The 12,110-nt window shown below is 39.2% G+C and overlaps 1 protein-coding gene across 1 annotated transcript in view; it reads left to right on the forward strand.

Annotated features, from left to right (window-relative positions):
• The window catches only part of Ns1 (Nucleostemin 1), a 179,591-nt gene extending 168,378 nt beyond the window's left edge, over positions 1-11,213 (forward strand). The window contains exons 10-11 of the mRNA XM_067138886.2: positions 10,673-10,862; positions 11,046-11,213. Of these exons, the coding sequence (XP_066994987.2) occupies positions 10,673-10,862; positions 11,046-11,161 (306 nt within the window). The 3' untranslated portion in view covers positions 11,162-11,213. The remainder of the gene's footprint in view (positions 1-10,672; positions 10,863-11,045) is intronic.
• The last annotated feature ends 897 nt before the right edge of the window (positions 11,214-12,110 follow it).

Genomic DNA, 12,110 nt, shown 5'->3' on the forward strand with positions numbered 1-12,110 from the left:
TTGGTCTTAATGGCAGACTGTGCCGAAAGCCTGCAGTCTAATATCTTGGAACTTGAAAATATGTGCAATGAGTATGGTGTGAAAATTAGCCTCTCAAAGACTAAATTGATGTCAGTAGGTAAGAAATTCAACAGAATTGAAGGTCAGATTGTTGATACAAAGCTAGAACAGGTCGATAATTTCAAGTATTTAGGTTGTGTGTTCTCCCAGGATGGTAATATAGTAAGTGAGATTGAATCAAGGTGTAGTAAAGCTAATGCAGTGAGCTCGCAGTTGCGATCAACAGTATTCTGTAAGAAGGAAGTCAGCTCCCAGACGAAACTATCTTTACATTGGTCTGTTTTCAGACCAACTTTGCTTTACGGGAGCGAAAGCTGGGTGGACTCAGGATATGTTATCCATAAGTTAGAAGTAACAGACATGAAAGTAGCAAGAATGATTGCTGGTACAAACAGGTGGGAACAATGGCAGGAGGGTACTCAGATGATGACACTTGAAATGTGTTGAAACCGGTCCCAATAAACAGGTTGTAACTACTTTTTAGATCAACTTACTATGCAGTATTGAAAGGTTGATCCTTCCCTATAATATTGTACATCTTATTTCTCTATTCAATACGGAACAATCATGAAGTTTTTAACTTTAAATGTGGAGATAAAGGCCTATTTAGGAATGAACTCGATGGATGAAACTGTACGCATAAACCGGCTTCAGTGGTGGGGTCATGTGTTGCGAATGGAGGAGGATAGGTTACCCAGGAGAATAATGGACTCTGTTACGGAGGGTAAGAGAAGTAGAGGGAGGCCAAGACGACGATGGTTAGACTCGGTTCCTAACGATTTAAAGATAAGAGGTATAGAACTAAATGAGGCCACAACACTAGTTGCAAATCGAGGATTGTGGCGACGTTTAGAAAATTCTCAGAGGCTTGCAGACTGAACTTTGAAAGGCATAACAGTCTATAATGATAATGTATGTATGTATCCTCCACAGAGATCTCATTAGGGACACTTAGGAGCTTGTCAAAATATTGTCCCATTGTATCTCTGATATCTTTCATATTGCAAACTTATATTCCCATCTGCTGTCTCCAGACCTGTAATTGTTCCTTTATCTGATCTTTTATTATTTACTATTCCATATATCATTTTCATACTCCCTTTACTGTCTTCTTCCAGTTTAGTTTTAAATTCTTCCCAACTTTTCTTTTTTTTCTTCCCGTACAATTCTCTTGACTTCCAACTTTCTGTATCTATATTCTTTCGCCATATCTTCCAATTTATTGTTGTCTATTCGGTCGCTGTTGATTCTTCTGTCAGAGTTAGCCACATCAAGAACTTTTTTGGCTTTATTCCTTTTCATTATGGCTTCTTTCACTGTATCATTCCACCAAGATGTTCTTTTCTCTCTAACTCTTGTGCTTGTTCTTCCACATATTTTATCTGCGATACCAACCGACTTCCCTCAAAATCATTCCATTCTTCATTACCTTTCTGTGTGTCTGTTATTAGTTAGCTCTGATTTCCTCTTGAAACTGCTGTTTGACTTCCAGATCTTTCAATTTCCAGTCTTTAATTCAGGGTTTTTTTCTTGTTTACTTTAATAATAGGTTTGGTGACTCTTAGGCAGGGCCTCTCAAACGCCTAAGATCTCACGCGTGCACTTGGAGGCGCAAGAGCTCCGTGCACTGTGCATTGGTCTCGCTCAGTTCGCCTCGGACCAACGCTTCGTCTCTGGGATACTCGGTTAAGCTCAGCTCAACTCGGCTCCACTCAGCTCGGATGTGGAGCGCTACGGAGCAAGTAAGGAAGAGGGAGACAGGCGGAGCGAGCGAGACAGGCGTGGGGAAAGAGAGAGACAGCGCTATTGCTCCAAATTTAGGAGTGGGGGTCTGCACTCTGGTCAACCAAGCGAAGTCATCTTTTGCACCGTGCACAGTGCATGCACTCTGAGAGGCCCTGCTTTCAGGTCTGCAATGAGGACTCTATGGTCACTATCAAGGCTCTCACTAGGTATCACTTTTACATCATACACCTTTTCTCCACTTGGCCTATCTGTGATGATAAGGTCTATCACTGATCTATACTGACCATCTCAGCTGTATCTCATCTTGTGGCTATCCCATTTCTGAAACCACGAGTTCTTCACCAGAAGTTGGTTTTGTGTACATAGATCCTCATTTCTATTACCAAATCCATATGGACCAATAATTTCTTCATAACCTGACCTATCAGTTCCTGCCTTGGCATTAAAATCCCCAATTATCATTATGTTCTCTTCATCAATGATGTCCTGTAGTTTTTCTAGGAAGCTTGCTTTTTGGTCGTTACTACAACCCTGCTAGGGGGCATAAACTTGGATCACAGTTTGGCTTTCTTCATTTAGGCATATTTTAGCTTTGATTAACCTCTCATTGATGAATGAGATGTCTGTTATACTATCAATGTTTTTATGTAGTATGAAACCAACTCCATTCCTCACCACTGCAGGATTACCACTCCAGTATAATTTATATCTATCCTCTAACATTCTTGTGTTGCAACCTTTCTATTTGGTTTCACGTAGCCGTAAGATGTGAATATGTGTACGGTTCAATAAATCCATGATTTTGTTGCGTTTTCCTGTTAGAGTCGTAACGTTTAAGGTTCCAATCCAAAGCTTGTTTCTATGACCAGTTCTTCCCATGCATCTTGAATGAACATCAGATATGACGTCGTCATTAATTCCAAGAGTACTTGAAGTATTGTCGACATTTAGAATATGTTTCCTTCTGAGGCTCGCTTTCATTTTGAAGGCAACTGCATTGTACTCCTGTACCGACTTGATAAGCCTAACGTACTAGAGGATTTTCTTTCAGGGTGGTCTCCCTTAGCCTTTGGCAGTCCCCTGCCTCACTGCAAGGCAGCAGCTGATGAATTTATGTGTTATTTTCCACACAAAGGTCTCATCCAACCTTCTAAGGGAAAACTCCTCTGCTCGCAGCTATTAGTTTTCCCTTAGTTTGGTATTGCCGCCAGACCCTCGGCCAAACAGTCGCAGATAGTACTGTCTACTGTCATATACGGTAGCAGAAAATATTCTGACCTGACAAGGGATATATGATGTGAGGCACAACTGGTGGGATTTCAGCAGGACTTATTCAGGTGGCCAGTTGGATTGCATAGCCATAGACCTTTCCAAAGAATTTGACAGAGTGGAATATTATATAAGAAACTGGAGGGAATAGGATTGGACATAAGGGTTATACGTTGGATAAGAACATTTCTAAATTCAAGGGTTCAGAAGGTCAAAGTAGGAAATAATGTATCACAGGAAGAGGAATTTTGTGAGGGAAGGAATTGCACAGGGTAGTATAATCGGTGTATTACTTTTCTTAATATATGCAAAACGATGTAGGGAACAATATAACATCAAAAATAAAATTGTATGCAGATGACATAATTGTTTATAGGGAAATAAATAACATTGAGGATTATTCAGAATTACAAAGGGATCTTGACAGTATCCAACAATGGGTTGAAGAGAATAATATTAAGGTTAATGGAGGCAAATCAACTGTTACATTATTTACAAACAGTAACTTACAAACTGAATTTAAATATACTTATGATGAGGTAACTGTCCCAAATGATCGCTTGTGCAAATACTTAGGTGTGAGATTTGAAAGTAATTTGTACTGGTCGTTTTGATGACGTTGGGAAAGCATACAGATCATTACATGTCATAATGAAGCTACTTAAAGGATGCAACAAAGAATTAAAAAAGAAAAGTTACTTAAGTATGGTTCATCCATTATTGGATTATGCAAATAGACTGTAGTGAAGTTGTGCTGCATAATATATTGATCTAAATGCAAGAAGTATGCTTCTGTTGGATGTTTTGTGGCTTATTTTGATGTGCTGACTTAGTATTCTTGTCTAGTAGTATTACGATATTTATTTGCTGTTATTAGGGTTATATTTGTGAAAGTTTTACGCCCTAAGTGAGAGCCATATTGGATTTCCTACAATCATTCCATAGATAACACTACATAGAATGGCAGTTTATTATATCTATCTATAGACTCTTGCCCTAAGTGTCAGCCATCTTGTCTGATTCAACGTAATTGCCATAGAAACCACGATTCATATAGGAACTCCACACTACATATCCGGTGTTACCTAGACCACAGAATCTGTTATGATATACGAAGTAGACCATACAGTGAGCGTCTCCAACGCCGAATGTTGGGCGGCGGGAAATAACCTGACCACCCTAAAAGGCCAACGGCTTCGGGCGGTTGAGCCTTTAGGGAGGGAGGGATATGGTTCCTCAGTGGAGGAAATGCCATTGGAATCCATAATGACGGAGAGCAGCAACTTCGTCATTAGTGCACGTTGGCGTCAGCCAAGATATCGACTGATACGGTGATGTAACACACATTTGGGAGCGTAACCATAATGGTGTAAGAGGTCTCAAAACTGCGCGAGGAAGGCAACGGGAAACCACCTCATATTTAATCCCCAGGAAAATCTGTAGCATGACTGGAAAACATAAACCAAAGTCCCCAGTCCCTGGCAGCCTTTCAGTGAGCAGAGGGTGCTAAGAATCTCCGGGCTAGTCATGAGAAGGATAGCAACGTGGAATGTTCGCACCTTGTTTAAAAGTGGAAAGACTCATAACGCCATCAGAGAGATGGAGAGACTCAAGATCGACGTTCTTGGCATTAGCGAAATGCTTTGGCCTCATTCAGGAAAAAGTGTAGTCAGTGGTTATCAGGTATACTATTCTGGTAATGACGATCCTCGCCATCTTAATGGCATGGGTTTCATTGTACATCGAGACATCAATAAGTCTGTGAAAACTTTTGTACCAGTATCAGATAGAGTATGTTTATTACAGCTTAATGCACGACCAATTTTAGTGAATATCATTCAAGTATATGCTCCAATATGTGATGCGTCAGACGTTGATGTCGAAGATTTTTACACAAAAATTGAAGCAGCTCTGTCATACACCAAACCATCTGAGATAAAACATTGTGATGGGCGATTTCAATGCTAAAGTCGACCATGGCCGACGGGCTGATGTAGTCGGCGACTACGAATTAGGAGCAAGCAATACTCGAGGTGATCGACTGGTCCAGATGTGCCAGGAGGAGGGCCTTATGATAGCAAACACATATTTCCAGCTACCTCCACGTCGCCTCTATACGTGGACCTCTAATGCTGACAGCAGTATTAGGAACCAGCTTGATTACATCACAATTAAGAAGCAGTTTAGAAATTCTATCAAATGTGTGAAAACATACCCTGGTGCTGATATCAACTCAGACCATAGCCTACTGTCGCTTCCATGAACCTCAGGCTGAAGAAATACCATTTAAAGGGGAGTTTTAGCCAGATTGAGATTCAGAAGCTTCAAGATCAAGCACTGAAGGATGAAGTTCAGTCAACCCTACGTGTAAAACATGTGGAAATTCAAAACAGCATTAATGCGAATGATGTTGAAGGCACTTGGAATCACATCAAATGTGCAATTAACAACGTAAGTCAAGTAAAATTAATGGATGCTGGAAGGAGGAAAAACAAGCCATGGATGACAGAAGAAATCCAGAAGCTGATGGACCAGAGAAGAACAAAGATCCTGTAACATACAAAAATTTGCAGAATTTAATGCGACAAAAAATAAGGAATGCGAAAGAACAACTCTCTGAGGAATGCAACGAAATAGAATTAATGAATTCAAAACATGATTTTTTCAACATGTACAAGAAAGTGAAACAAGTAACTGGTGCATATAACAAGAAGGGTAGTGGAGTCCTCCTTAATAAGAATGGTGACATCTTAGTGAGCACAGAAGAGGAACTGAAGGAATGGATGGAATATGTACAAAATCTCTTCTTGGATCGCAGAAATGTGGATCATGGTGCTTGGGCAGACAGTGGTGTGGATATCACACGTGCAGAAGTAGAATATGCCATAAGAACAGCGAAGAATGGGAACGCTCCAGGCCCTGATGAGATGTATGCTGAGATACTGAAACTGCTTGAGAAAGAAAAATCCTTTTCATTATTAGTTGACCTATTCAACAGTATTCACTGCAGTGGCACCATTCCTCGAGACTGGCTCAAATCGACTTTTGTAATATTGCCTAAGAAAGCCAATGCAAAATTCTGCAATGAATATAGAACAATTAGTTTGATGAGCCACGTTCTGAAAGTGTTCCTAAAGGTCTTGCATGCAAAAATTTATCATAAATGTGAGGAGAATATCGGAAGCTCACAGTTTGGCTTCAGACATGGTTTTGATACTAGAGAGGCATTATTCAGTCTGCAGGTATTAGTCCAACGGTGCCGAGATGTCAATGTCGATGTTTTTGCTTGTTTCATCGATTACGAAAAGGCCTTTGATACAGTCCGCCATGATGAACTTATGAACATTCTTCGAGAATTAGGACTTGGTATTATTGGTAATCTCTATTGGAACTAGAGTGCTGACATAAGAGTCAATGGTTGTGTCTCGGAAGAAGTCTCAAATATGAAAGGAGTTTGCCAAGGCTGTATTCTTTCCCCCATGCTTTTCAACATCTATTCAGAAAAGATTTTTCGAGATGCTCTTTACAGAAAGACTCAAGGAGTTGTGGTTAATGGTTTCATCATAAATAACATCAGGTACGCCGATGACACTGTGCTGCTTGCAACCAATCTCCAGGATCTACAGGAACTATTTAATGCTGTCACTGAAGCCAGCAGCGCAGTGGGCTTGAGGCTTAATGTAAATAAGACCAAGTGGATGGTTATAAGTAGGAAAGAAGATGGCATTTGAGGTAATCTCACAGCAGCAAAGGTACAGATCGCGAGAGAGGCAACATTTAAATACCTGGGATGTCACATCAGTGATAACTGGGACCTTACTCATGAGATCCGATGCAGAATTGAGCAGGCCAGAACTTCTTTTCAGAGACTTAGAAAACTTTTGACAAGCCATGACCTTTCCATTACACTACGGACACGACTACTCCAGTGCTACCGGGAGAGTTCTCTGTGCGGTTAGGGGCGTGCAGCTGTGAGCTTGCATCCGGGAGATAGTGGGTTCGAACCCCACTGTCACGCAACCCTGAAGGTGTTTTTCCGTGCTTTCCCATTTTCACACGAGGCGAATGCTGAGGCTGTACCTCAATTAAAGCCACAGCCCCTTCCTTCCCATTCCCAGGACTTACTATCCCATCGTCACCATAAGTCCTATCTCTGTCGGTGTGACGTAAAGCAAATAGAAAAAGAAACTCCGGTGCTGCGTTTTCAGCATTCTGTTATACGGCGTTGAGGCATGGACACTAACTGAGACCATGTGCAAGAAATTGTAAGCATTTGAAATGTGGACGTACCGAAGGATGCTGAAGATACCTTGGACAGCTAAAATGACCAATATAGACGTTTTGCACCGTATGAACAAAGAACCAGAAATTCTCACTACCATCAAGAGAAGGAAGCCTTACTTTGGTCATGTGATGCGGAACAGTAAATACCACCTTCTACAAGTAACACTCCAAGGGAAAATTAATGGAAAAAGTGGCCTGGGGAGAAGTAAGACATTATGGCTTGGCAACTTGAGCCAGTGGTTTGGGGTTACAAAGCTTACTCTGTTCAGAACAGCTATGAACAAACAACAGATGATGCTGCTGATCGCCAATGTTCTGCGAGGACATGGCACATGAAGAAGAAGAAATAGTGTTTGGGATCCTTACCAGGAATACCTAATAAAAGAAATAATGGCGTGCAGAGGAAAGCAGCAAGATTTATAACAGGCGAATTCGGGAGAAAAAGTAGTGTATCAGAAATGTTGGGTAGGAAACTAAGTAAGAGAAGGGAGAAAACCATACTTACAGAATTATATAGAACCTGTACAGGAGAGGAAGCATGGGGAGAAATAATTATATCGGCAGGGCTGACCACAAGTATAAAATTAGAAGGGATTTTAGCTGAAGTGTATGGGGTAAATTTTCATTCATTGGGAAGGGTGTGAAGGAGTGGAACAGTTTATCAAGGGTAGTGTTTGATCCTTTTTCAAAATCTGTACAGATATTCAAGAAGAATATAAACAGCAACAGAGAAAAGAATTGTTAGAGGGCATTCGACCTGTGCAGGTTATTGTAAATTTAAAAAATAAAATTGTGAATAAATTAATTCCATCCCCTGGTCTATGGAGATTGAACAGCTGAAGTAGGGGACTGCCTGTAAAGTACAGTGGAGACTTCGAGGGCCCTAGGATGCTACGGTAGCTGTGAAGGCCCTTCAGGAACTCTGAAAAGCTGTGGCAAACGGACCTGGTTAAGACGCAGCAGGTCATTATGCTATTTAGGTTCCAAAATGGGTAAAAAAAAAAAAATATATGTATGTATGTATATATATAAATGCAATGTAAATTTAAATCCTATAGCAGTGGTACAGTTGTATAGTATTATTTGAAGTAATTCCACATACTGTATGTGAGTTGACTATGTTTGTAAGTACAGAAGATATTACAAGTAGAATTTTGTAAACAATATTAAAGATGAGCTGTGTGTTTAATAGAAAAATTGTTAGTGTAAATTGTATAATATTATATTCTAGGAAAATGTCTTCTTCTCTTGTTGGGCCGATGACCTTAGATGTTAGGCCCCTTTAAACAACAAGCATCACCTTCTCTTGTTAATTTAAAATTTAGTGCTTGATAATAATGTATTTTAGTGTACCACTTGCCACCGAGGTAGACAACTCATTTGCAAATAAAGTGTATTTGATTTAAAAGGGGCAACCAAGGAATGATCGAATTAGACCCATGAGACCACTTGTAATTAGTACCACCACGCGGGGAACATGATGGTCCCCTTTACTTGTGCGTAGTACCAGTATTTTAGGTACATAATAGGTTTATGATTAGTAGCGACAGTGTGTGAATCAGGGTGGATTTTACAATACCTGTGATTAGTACCACTATGTGAGCGACACCATGGTTCTGCCTTGCGTATGGTTAGTACCCACTATATGAGGAACACCATAGGTTTGCATTGCATGTGAATGGAGTCGCAGTGTGAGAAACACAATAGGTCTGTTATAATTCCCTGTGAGTAATACCATAATGTGTAGAATACCACAAATCTACGCTACTTTTGATTAGTACCACAACATGACAAATACCATGGTGCAACATTCCTAGCGATAAGTACCATTATAACGGACCGATGACCTGGATTTTGGGCCCCTTTAGACTACAAACATCATTGATTCAGTATTGCGCTTTAGAAGCAGTCCCTTGGTCAGTAATATTATTCTTTTGTTTAACGCTAGTTTCTGGGAATTAGGGGCATTGCAAGATGGGGCCAATGATTGCTTTAAATTCATATCCATCCCTTCATTCTTCATCATCACATTTTGAATTCTGGTCAGTGGATGATTTTGGACTTTTAAATTGCATTTTGTCTCATTTCGTACCATTAGGGGCTGATGACCTGTATGTTAGGCCCCTTTAAACAACAGGCATCATCATCATCCTTTCAAACCCCCCCACCAGGCGAGTTGGCCGTGCAGTTAGGGGCGTGCAGCTGTAAGCTTGCACCCGGCTGATAGTGAATTCGAGCTCCAACTGTCAGCAGCCCTGAAGATGGTTTTTCGTGGTTTCCCAATTTCACACTAGGCAAATGCTGGGGCTGTACCTTAATTAAGGCCATGACCGCTTCCTTCCCACTCCTAGGCCTTTCCTATACCATCGTCGCCATAAGACCTATCTGCGTCGGTGCGACGTAAAGCAGATTGTAAACACCCCACCCTACCTTACGTAAATTTTCTTAAAACTAAAAAATATGTATTTCTTTATTTTTAAATGTTTCCAAATACCAATTTCTACATCTAAAACGTTGAGTTTATGAGGTACACTCATTTTTAAAATTCACCCTATTTTTCACTTCACCCCCTTAAGTAGATTTTCTGAAATCAAAAGATACGTGTTACGTTATTTTTAAAGGAGATTCTACGTATCAATTTTCTGTAACATCTTCAATTTTTGAGATGTAGACATCCTCATAAAGAGCATTCGACCCCCTTTTCACTTATTTTTACTCTCGTGAGTGAATTTTCCAAAAACAAAAAAATGCATGTTTCATTATTGTTAAAGGAGATTTGAAATACTAATTTCCACATCTTTAAAATGTTCAGTTTTGACATATAGATATAGGCCTACTCATTTTGAAAATTCACCCCCTTAGTGAAGGAATACCCAAAAACCCTTCAGTAGTAAGTACGTACATTAAATGTAACCCCAAAATTTCACTTCTTTATGTCCAGTACTTTTGGCTCTAATGATGAATGAGTCAGTTAGGACATGTTTTTATATATATACCGTAGATGTTATGTAAGTAGGATATACATAGGTTATGTTAGCCGAGTGGTCTGTAAAAACGGAAGGGCAGTGCACCCATTAAACAGGTTCTGGGGATAACACAGCGTCTGTGTAGAATAACTCTGAAAGGAGTGAATAATATTTTGTCTGGGGGTTTATATTTTTAATCTTTTAAAAAATAAAAGTCTCAGGATGAACAATTTCCATTGTTCTGAAATTGCCAAAAAAAATTAAGGTTGATATTTTTTGTCTTGTTTGCAACAATTTAAAAAATGCCAAACTAACATGATAAATTCTGGAACTTTTTCTGTCCACAGCTTGCTGACAATGTGTCAGTATCAGGTATAGAAAATAGTAAGAAGTTGAGGGTTAAAAAAGATAAGGAAAAATCTACCAAGTCTGAAGCAAAGAAAACTGAATCATTAATGTCATTGGAAGGTAATCAAAAATTAAATAAGCACAAGAAGCTGGAGTTCAAGAAATTGAAGAAAACAGAAGCCAGAAGAGGTAAATATTTTGTGACCAGTTCTTCCCTCTCACATTTTTCTTCCCTGCCAGGAGGGGATGTCCTTGATGTTAAGCCCTATACAACAGTAGCCATATAGTTTTTATGCTTTTGTTTCTCATTAAAAATACTGTATTTCATCACAAAATTGTAAACAGTAATGTGTGTCGTTTTCTTTTTCATAGACCGAGAAGCAGCATCTTTGGCTGGGGTTCTAGAGCAGTTTACCCTGAGTACTGGTCAGAGTTCTAGTCCAGCAGAAGATTATGATTTTGAAGTTGATTTTCATGAGAAAGAATAATGAACTCATGTATATAAAATAGATAATAAATGGTTTTTGTTCTCTTTTAAAATGTTTTTATGAGATGTAACATTTAAAGTTTGGGAACTGTCAAGCATAGAAACACACTATCAGTATGTTGAAGATCAAATGGTATTTGTATTGGAGGGAATGGAATGATATATTGTTATTTGTTTCCATATCATTTGTCCCACTTGATTATAGGGTCCATTCGTGTGCATTTCTTGCACCACTTTGTCACAATTTGCTGCAATTTTTACAGACCAGAATTATAGACACAACCTTTTTTGAGTTTATACCATATGATACATAAGAAGCTGCAAACACACTTTGTGATTTGCAATGACTTTGCCATGCTTTCTCAAATATGAACCACAACCTACCACTACTGTTCCAGCAGTTAGTTTTATATAACATACCTCAAAATTATGGAAGGTTCATTTTTAAATGTTAATATCTAATTGACAGACCTTTACATAGAACAAATAAGATTACGTACATACAGCAGAACAGAATAATTGGGGATTGGCACGATCCGGATTTGCAGAAAGACGGATAATGACATGAGAACTGAACATTAGTCTAGCAACGTGTTATGGTATTGTGAAATTTTGGTAGGCCTGTTACATATATTAAAGAACAAAAGATTAAAATATCTGAACACTAAAGTATTTCTAAATACAATATACAATGAAGCTGTAAAGAAACTTCACATATTGCACTACAGAAGATAACCTTACTCCAAAACAAAAACAAACAAAATTTTAGCATATGCAATAAGTTGAGTTGCTTATAGACCATCTCTTGCATGCAGCCATGTCCCACAGGAGCTTGATGACAACAAGCTGTGCAGGATCACGTTCAGTTTGTTGTTCCATCCACTTTAAAATTGTTTCAAAACAGGTAAAGGCTTCACCAGCTGTAGGTTCCCTTCTTGGTTCATATTCAC

This window comes from Anabrus simplex, chromosome 1, assembly GCF_040414725.1.
Source record: "Anabrus simplex isolate iqAnaSimp1 chromosome 1, ASM4041472v1, whole genome shotgun sequence".
Taxonomy (NCBI): domain Eukaryota; kingdom Metazoa; phylum Arthropoda; class Insecta; order Orthoptera; family Tettigoniidae; genus Anabrus; species Anabrus simplex.